At 41.8% G+C, this 9634-nt stretch overlaps 1 protein-coding gene across 1 annotated transcript; it reads left to right on the forward strand.

The window, feature by feature from the left end:
• Positions 1–1325: 1325 nt before the first annotated feature.
• Positions 1326–8144, forward strand: LOC110531613 (transcription factor COE3). Its single transcript, XM_021614909.2, has 6 exons — positions 1326–2083; positions 2367–2523; positions 2880–2943; positions 3422–3477; positions 5848–5921; positions 8021–8144. Exons 1-6 carry the CDS (start codon positions 1944–1946, stop codon positions 8091–8093), a joined length of 564 nt encoding a protein of 187 aa, XP_021470584.1. The 5' UTR covers positions 1326–1943; the 3' UTR covers positions 8094–8144.
• The last annotated feature ends 1490 nt before the right edge of the window (positions 8145–9634 follow it).

Raw genomic sequence — 9634 nt, forward strand, 5'->3', positions numbered from 1 at the left:
AGGAATGGATTTAGAGACGACGCAAGAACAACAGCCGCTTTGATAATTCACTTATCTTTGGCAATAGTCATTAACCCCCAACCCCAGCAAAATGCTGTCTAAAACACATCTCTCTTCCTTTCCACGTACACCCATCCCACCCCTTTAGTGCACGGGGCTGTGGGGTCCCCTGATAACCCAAATCGGACTTCACTTTTTTTTTTTTGTTGCCGATTAATTACAATGTAAAAATATAGCTTTTTTAAAAAAAGGTCTGCAAATTGGCAACAAGAAAGCATTGCCCTGAAGGAGAAATACCTTCCCGTCATATTATTGTGCTATTTAAAAGGGTTTCTTTATTATAATAAAATACAGGTCTGTTATTCAAGAAGAGAGAGGTTGGACACCGCGCATCCCCCGAGTCAGTTCACTGAATAGAATGATGTACACCCACATTAAACTAAATCAACTATCGTATTGAACATTCATGTATAGCACACATACAACCTGCGCATTGCATTAGGCTAACACGTTGCAACGATGCCCGGCTGTTTAATAAACTTCAACGACAGACATGAGGTATTGCACATTGAATCGATACGAGTTCTTACCATGCAAATGGTAGTAGCCTGGGATACAGACATCTGACGCATTTCCCTTTATAAAGATAGTAATACCCAGGCTACTGTTGGCAGCAGAGTTACTTTAGTTCGCCTTGAGAGACGCGTTATATTCCATCACTTGAAACATGGCTGCATTAAAATAGCATTGATTAACTTTGATTATATATATATATGCGCTGGCGACCTCCTCTATAAAACATGCCAATTTAGATTTGTAAAAGCCTTAACAAATAGTAATAGTGAAATATATCCCATTGGCATTGTATCTAGTTTTGACCAAATGGATTGGAAAGCTCTTCCTTTATGCTCCTATAGACATGTTATGCTTTTCCCTCCGACTTTTAGTCGATATTTACTCATTCAACGCTGAGAACATCACATATAGCAGCCTACCTGGGTAAAGTATTTAGTGACAATTCCGCTCCCTTCCCTATAATATGTTGTATCGGCTACACTCTTGTCCTTTAGGATTTCATGTTTAGTGAATATTAACGTCACAAGATGTGAAATTGAGGGGGGGAATCTCTACATTTGATGGAGGAAAAAGTGGAGCTTGCCTTGCTGGAGCTCTCGGGTTTCAGCCAGGCAGCTATTGAAATCTAGGACTCTCCAGAATGAAGCTCGTTCAGGGACAGGACGTGTCACTGTTCCGTATATGGTCGAAGCTCCGCCCACCAGCGCGTCATATTCTGACAGCGCGCATCCCGTGGGTTTAGAGTTTTGGCTCCCGGGAAAGGTTCCACTCCTCGGGGATAGAGGGTTGAGTTTTGTATGCTTCCATCCCATTCTGCAAGACGCTAAAGGCCTCTCATCAACCTCTCCTGTGTCCAGGAACACCTCCATAGTAATCATTTCGTTTATTTTGTCTTCTGGAGCTGGAGCGCATTGCCAGAAGTGGTCGATTCAACTGAAGCTTTTTTGTTGTTGTTGTAAATGCTTGTTGTAATGATGACTCCAGCTTGAGGAGCCATCACCAAAAACAAAAAAAGTTTTCTTCAAACGCATTTCGAATAAAAAATAGAATAAAACAGAAGCAACTACAACCATATCCTGCTATTTGAACGACTTCTTCAACGACTAGGATCACGTCCCAACCAGCTACCGAGATAGACTACAGTAACCCACTCTGTGAATTGTTCATGTCGTGCCAACACAGGACGGGCTCAAGGAGACAGGACTTGTGAACTCAACTGGGACTTTTGTTTCGTTCTACACGTTTTAACTACAACAAACTTATTTTACTGTTATTTGTTCAACCACCAAGAAGGAAAGATTGCTCTTCAACAACTACCTTCCTATTATTCTCATTTGGCTGGAGCGGGTTTGTACGAAACTGTTTTAATGTTTGGAATTCAGGAAAATATAGGCTTACCTAGAGGGGGGACGACTATGAAAGAGGAACCGCTGGGCAGCGGGATGAACTCGGTCCGCTCGTGGATGCACACATCTGGGGTAGTGGATGCGAACACAGCCGCCCAAAGGTACGTTTGCCAAACATCCAATTTTTTATGCATTTCTCAGATTGCCCCTAAATCCCCACATTGCCATGTATCAATTACAATCTCCCTATGCGACTCTTCTCTTCAGCGCGTTCTCCAACGCTCATTACATCATATTACTGTTAAAGTGACAAATCAAGAAATCTCTTGTCTCTAAAAACGTGCCTTTCACACCATCTCCCAATGTTTTCATCTGACGCTAGCTCCATCTGCAGTGTATCTCTCTCCCATCTAACCGAGGTGCTCCTCTCTCTTCTCCCCGCAGCGGTGTGGGTTTGGCTCGGGCACACTACGAGAAGCAACCACCGTCCAACCTCAGAAAATCCAACTTTTTCCACTTCGTTCTTGCGCTGTATGACAGACAAGGACAGCCGGTGGAGATCGAACGGACAGCTTATGTGGACTTTGTGGAGAAGGACAAAGTAAGCGCCATTTCTTTGGAATATCGTCCCATTTTATTCATTTTTTTTTTATTTTTTAAATTTATTTTCACCTACACAGTTCATCATTTGGTGGTAAAGGCAGAAACACGTCATAGGCGGTGGAGGAGACACGTGCAGTTATGTGGATTTTCTAAATGACTTCGAATGTCGCAAAATTATTTTATACATGTAGTTTTTAATTTTTTTACTCTACACAGATAGATACCCACCCCTCTCCCACTTGACCCCTTCATAATAGCCTATTTTGTGAGCTCATAATTACCACATATCAAGACAAATGTCAACAAAACACAGTAAATGTATGTGAACACTGATTCAATGCTCATTATTTTCAGGAACCAAACAGTGAAAAAACTAACAATGGGATACACTACAAACTACAGTTACTGTACAGCAACGGTAAGTGGTATAGCTACTGATGAAGGAAATAAACCGTGTCTGGTTATTATGAAGTGAATACGTACAAATCAGGGATGCGTGCTTGGACATTGATTCCGCCAGATAACGTTGTATGGTGGTTGTTAGTCTGATATTGGGTTACATTTTTAAAGTGGTAAATTGCCTACAGTGTCGGTCGGTGTCAGCTAGCGTCGTCTATGGTTAATCCACGCTCAGTTAGCGATGCGTGGAGAATCAGATATGAATCCACGTTTTAACCTGACGCGAACCAGATGATGATCATGAACATGTATTGAGATGACACATGTTTATTAAAAAACAAAGAAACCGTGTTTTAATTATATTTATTTTATGTCAGTAAAAAATTGTAAGACATATATTTTCTAAAATATAATGTGGAAGCAAAATCACAGTGTAAATAACAAGATACTTGTCAGTGTAAATGACAAGATATAAAATATATATACTTTATTCACAGGTGTCAGAACAGAACAGGATCTTTTCGTACGATTAATCGATTCCATGACAAAACAGGTAAGATTTTGTATTTTAATATACTTATCTGCAATGCCAAATTGTATGCGTATGGTGCTTGAAATATAACGTGTGTTGTGGAAACGTGCGTGGTTTTAAAGTTGACCCTATTACAGAAGATATATGCTTCAATTATGAGCCTGTAAGTTATTAGGCCATGTGTGGTTGTGTTTTTTTTTAATCGTTTATATTTCACTATAAATCAGCTCGCTCTCGGGTTGGAGCGATTGTAATTGTTGTTATTATTTTTTATTTTATACAACTTTTGTGACTCGGCTATAGAGATGGACAGTTGTAGATATCCGATATATAGTTAATTACAATAATAACCTTTAGTGGCCTCTCTTTAATTCGGGTTGTGAGCTCCAGGGGTCTCCCGTATACCCGTGCACGATTCCCCTTAATGTTTATTTAATTCGCAGCAAAAGTGTTTAATGGGGTCTATTTAATTTCTCTTTTTAAAATCGCGATTATACTTTGACATGAGATATTATATATTTTTTTTTGGGGGGGGAGAATGCTATAAAATATTTAGCTGATATTACGGTTCCTGAAATGAATTGGTTTTGTAGGTCTACTACCGTGCTTTGTGTATTGGCTCGTGAGCGCATTTTTAGTCAATTAACCACTAATTTGTCTTATGTGCTAATAGATGGGATGTCGTAGCCATCAACAAACATAGGTCTTATCTGCTATGTAGTATAATTGTGCGTTGACAGTCCATCAGTTCAGAAATGTTCAAATAATTATTTATTGTGACAAACAGACGAGACTATTATTGCTAAAAAAAAAAGAAAGTCTCGGTTCAATAACAAGAGCCCCTTTTTAGTATGAGAGGCCACTTGAGTGGACAATGTGGCGCGTTTCCTCAACCTTGAATGTTTTCGGAAATCACTTCTCGGCTAGTATGGGCTTATTGTTAAGTGCCCTCCGCCAAGTTCACTGAATAGCCTATAGCTCCAGTGTCCAGGGTTAAACAGCATTGTTATGACCAGTTTTTTTTATTTCATAATTTGTCACCTCTTATTATTATATAGGAAATATAGGCTACACGTTAGATTCGCCCCGCTCCTCGTTGACTGTAGCCTATATAGGTCTGTCTATGATCAGAGAGTCAATGACGCTGAACCGGCAGTTTATGGATTTCTGTTTCTTCAGCCGAGACACGGGAAATAAATCACATGATGATAACTGCAATACTCCCCAAAATCCCTCATATATAGATGTTGTAGCTAGGCTACGTGGTACCCCTCTCACCTCCAATGGAACAGAGCTGGTTCCGATGTGTTTTCAACTACTACCAGAAGCACCAAAAAACAATATTAAAATCCCTATCTCATTTAGCTGTGAAATATCTTACGTAGTGATGTGTTTTTTATTCACCCGCTTATGTCCCCTCTTGCTATAGCAGCGTTGTTGTTCATTGTTAAATCAATTGTGATAAGGCCCTATAGTGTGTCATGCGTTTTACTTAATTGCTAATTATAAAGAGTTTATCTTTGATTAAAAGCCCCGCTTCTTTGGTTTTACATTCATCCAAGATGTAACGGCGGTGCGCGCGGGATAGGCAGGCTGCTGTTGTCGGGCTGTAGCCGTGCAATCACAGACCCGGGGCAGAACGAGGGGAGGGAGAGAGACAGACAGAGAGCAAAAAAGAACTGAGGCCGAGCGCACCTACAGCTCCACGCCATCTGTTAAAGCCAATGCTCAAAAATTACTCAACCGAACCCCCCCGACACCGCTTTTTTTTGTATCCGAGAAAAATCATTGTTAGCGGCTCAAAATAAACAACAGATTGCCCATTAGCTCTTTCCCCCCGAAATATCTGTAGATTAGAATGGCGCTGATGTATACGGAAATGGGTATTATTTACATCGCCCATCTGCAGCAGAACCATATTATTGGTATTATCCTGGGATAAATGAATAAAAATAAAAATAAAAAATATATAAACAACATATACACATATTAACCTATTTGACATTTTTGTTGTTGTTGTGGTCTAGCAAATAATTTAGGCTATTTATTTACATGACAAAATATATACATTTATATTTTGTAAAGAAATTAATTGTTTGGAAATTATCTACGAGAAATGAATTTATATTTTGAATTTACAATTTAACCTATAAAACGTAAACTATACAATTGCTGTATGTAGACCCATATGTCAATATTAGTAGGCCTATATACTTTATGAATTAATAATCAATTATATAATGAATTGATCCATGTATGAATTGAATGTTATTGTGGTGTAGGTTAAGGTTTATATCCTATAGCCCACAGAGATCGGCAAATGTGCAACGTGTTATCCAGTTCGATATTTTAAACGTCTGCTTCTGATGTACTTCTCTCTTTGATTCCAAGGCTATTATCTATGAAGGTCAAGACAAAAACCCAGAGATGTGCCGAGTGCTTCTCACACACGAAATCATGTGCAGGTAAGAGCTTGTCACGGTGATTAGCTACATTTCAACGTCTTTTTAATAATGCTTGTTTTAATTTTTTTTATTTTTATATATATTTCTTTGCTTTGTTATTAAAATGCTGAGTTGGGGGGTTTTGAGGATACTCCTTAGTAGATGTATTAACGCATCAACCTCAATCTCTTGTTGCAATGAAAACACCTCGGTGCATATCGGCAGACTCATAGCCAATTTTACATAGGCTGCCTATTCTCAGACATAATATTATGCGAAATAGAATATTATAACTAGGGAGGTTGCATTCAATGACCGTTAGGAATTACAGGCCAGAATCCCTGTATCGATTTGGCCTACTATAGTTGGGTTTGATTGGTCAACTGACAACAGACACAACACAGAGAACAGATGACGGCACATTCCTGTGTTCTGTCAACGGGCGTTCCGTTTGACTCGCGGAATAAAAAAAACAGAAATGGAGCTTTGATAATCTTGCCCCCCCCCCCCCCCCCCACCCCCCGCATTAGATAAAGTCACTGCTCTTATGAAGTTGGGTTGAATCCCTGTTTGTCACGAGCTGACCCACACAGTAGCCCACACAGCAGGCGTCATCCTGCTCCAAGAGGGTCGAACTACACCTCATCACCACGCCATAACGTACAAAAAAAAGCTATGTTTTCCCTTTAGATGACGGTTTGCATATCAATGAATGTATCAGAGGTGTGTGTGTGTGTGTGTGTGTACACACACGGCTTGTATTTAAAGGCCGTTTCCGGTTGAAAACAGATGTGGTTTTGGAGCTCTAGAAGTGGAGGACTGTTAGACGTTGTTTATTCTCTTTAACTTTCAGTAGCAGCTTTAAAGAGCTTCACACTCTCCTCACACCATATGGTGTTCACTGAGCTCGTCTGGACATGTAACCATCACACAACTAGGCTTTAAAAAATAAAATAAAAACATTTTTTGGTATAATTTCAACATGAATAAAACTGTACCACACAGTATTGGATCCGGTCCTATCTCCATCGGTAGCTATGGCTAGACCCCGGCACCATAACCGGCACCAGCGGCTAAACCGAGACAATGCTTTGGGTCCGGTCCTATCCCCATCGGTAGCTATGGCTAGACCCCGGCACCATAACCAGCACCAGCGGCTAAACCGAGACAATGCTTTGGGTCCGGTCCTATCCCCATCGGTAGCTATGGCTAGACCCCAGCACCATAACCGGCACCAGCGGCTAAACCGAGACAATGCTACTTCAGTGAACGATTGATGCAGGGGCTGCACGGCTTCTGAGCGTTCTAATGAATCTCTGGCCTATCACAGAAAGGCTGGTTTTGAAGATGGCCGTCTGCATCCTCTCCAGAATTAACAGCTTGACAATTAGAGGGAAACAAAAAAAAAAGCTGAAGCTGTGGAAAGACGATTCCCCAGCCTCCTGGCGTCTTCTGTTCTCAGTTCAGTGCTAGAGACACAACACCACAAACATGTTGTCTCCCTGAGACTAGCAAACGTGCAACAGCCGTGCTCGGCAATGCTAAGGGCTACGTCCCAAATGGGCACCCTATTCCCTACGTTAGTGCACTACATTTGACCAGAGGTCTATGGGAATAGGGCTCCATTTGGGACACAGGGCAATGCTAAGGGCTACGTCCCAAATGGGCACCCTATTCCCTACGTTAGTGCACTACATTTGACCAGAGGTCTATGGGAATAGGGTGCCATTTGGGACACAGATGGAGGAGATGTTTACCCGTTTGCCCGGCGTGGCGAGACTGACTAGGTTCCCTACCAATCAACAGACAGACAGACCGCTAGCGCCAGGCATACAGGCACAGCTCAGCAACAATCATTATCTAAACACTGTCACGCTTAGATAAATATAGAATTAAATAATTAAAATAAAATGTTAGGAAGTAACAATTAAACATGCGAAGATCCACACTGTGTGAATCTCTTTAAGCTGCAGTTTACACACGCAGCCCAAATCTGATATCTTTCTTTTTTAACCAATCTGGATCTTTTGCCTATAAAAAAAAAAAGGGGTCAAAAGATTAGAATTGGTCTGCCTGTGTGAACCTGACTGGATCACATCTTCATTTCCTCCTCTCTGTAGTCGGTGTTGTGATAAGAAGAGTTGTGGCAACAGGAACGAGACTCCTTCAGACCCCGTTATCATCGACAGGTAAGAAACAGACCCGCTGTTCGGTACAGATCTTTTCTCTACTCTGGTTTAGTCGTGTGGCGTGTGCTGTGTGTATGTGCTGTGTGTATGTGCTGTGTGTATGTGCTGTGTGTATGTGCTGTGTGTATGTGCTGTGTGTATGTGCTGTGTGTATGTGCTGTGTGTATGTGCTGTGTGTATGTGCTGTGTGTATGTGCTGTGTGTATGTGCGGAGTGTATGTGCTGTGTGTATGTGCTGTGTGTATGTGCTGTGTGTATGTGCTGTGTGTATGTGCTGTGTGTATGTGCGGAGTGCGATGGTCATGGTTGTTGTAGTCATTCTGGGACTGTTGTTGTAGTCATTCTTGGGGATTCTGTGGTGCCCAACTTCTGTCTCTCTGTCTCGCAGCATTGTACTGTCTCTGTGTTTGTTGTTCTCCTGCGTTGTTGCACAGGTGGGTTGACTTGGAAACCCGGAGGTCTCTGTGGGGGATTGGGTAATTGCTAGCGAGTTGTCAGGGGAAACAGTTTCCTCGGCCTTTCCTCTCTCTGTGCTCTGCCCTGCTTTTCTGCGGGAGTCCGTTGTTAACGCTTGGAGTGCGCTTGGCTTTACCTTCAGACTTGTATCATTGAGTGGCCGCCTCCTAATTTACGAACAAGTGTTTTTTATTCAGTACTCTGTCATTTATTCCACTATACTGTATTTCTATGGGGCGACAGGGTAGCCTAGTGGTTAGAGCGTTGGACTAGTAACCGGAAGGTTGCGAGTTCAAACCCCCGAGCTGACAAGGTACAAATCTGTCGTTCTGCCCCTGCCCCTGTTCCCAGGCCGTCATTGAAAATAAGAATTTGTTCTTAACTGACTTGCCTGGTTAAATAAAGGTAAAATAAAAATAAAAAAAAACTGTATTTCTATGTGAATCTGAGTGCTTGGCTGCCTTCCTACATGCGGCCCACTGTCCAGGAGAGCTTGATATGACGTTAGATGTATTGTTACTGCTACTGGCTGAGCACAGTTTTCTCAGTCGTAGTTCATTGGATGTGAACAAGTATGTTGGGAGAGGGAAAGACGATGAGTTAAGACCAGGGTGAAATATGGAGAAACCAGGAGAGGGAAAGACGATGAGTTAAAACCAGGGTGAAATATGGAGAAACCAGGAGAGGGAAAGACGATGAGTTAAAACCCCGGGTGAAATATGGAGAAACCAGGAGAGGGAAAGACGATGAGTTAAAACCCCGGGTGAAATATGGAGAAACCAGGAGAGGGAAAGACGACGAGTTAAAACCCCGGGTGAAATATGGGCCACCAGTGGATAGCAATGCCAATGTTTGAGTTGTTAGAATATCTGTTTGCTTAGCGGAGAGTATTTGGTATCTGACACAGGGAACATCTCTCTTTATTAGTAATCAAATATGGACGGCCAGTTGCTGCCTTTCACTCAGTCAGTCAGCGACAGAGTCTATGTGTCAACCAGTGGAACACAGAGCTCACAGACGAGACTCACATTCTGGACTGGAGCAGCTCTGGCAGAATGTATGCATGTTTACATGTATTCACAATCACGT

Source organism: Oncorhynchus mykiss, chromosome 1 (assembly GCF_013265735.2).
Source record: "Oncorhynchus mykiss isolate Arlee chromosome 1, USDA_OmykA_1.1, whole genome shotgun sequence".
NCBI classification, from domain to species: domain Eukaryota; kingdom Metazoa; phylum Chordata; class Actinopteri; order Salmoniformes; family Salmonidae; genus Oncorhynchus; species Oncorhynchus mykiss.

Excerpts from the sequence above, each read along its gene's own strand:
- LOC110531613 (XM_021614909.2), top strand. The coding sequence starts at position 1,944 with ATGTTTGGAATTCAGGAAAATATAGGCTTACCTAGAGGGGGGACGACT. Across the intron at positions 2,084-2,366 it reads GCGAACACAGCCGCCCAAAG|CGGTGTGGGTTTGGCTCGGG; the intron begins GTACGTTTGCCA and ends TTCTCCCCGCAG. Across the intron at positions 2,524-2,879 it reads ACTTTGTGGAGAAGGACAAA|GAACCAAACAGTGAAAAAAC; the intron begins GTAAGCGCCATT and ends CATTATTTTCAG.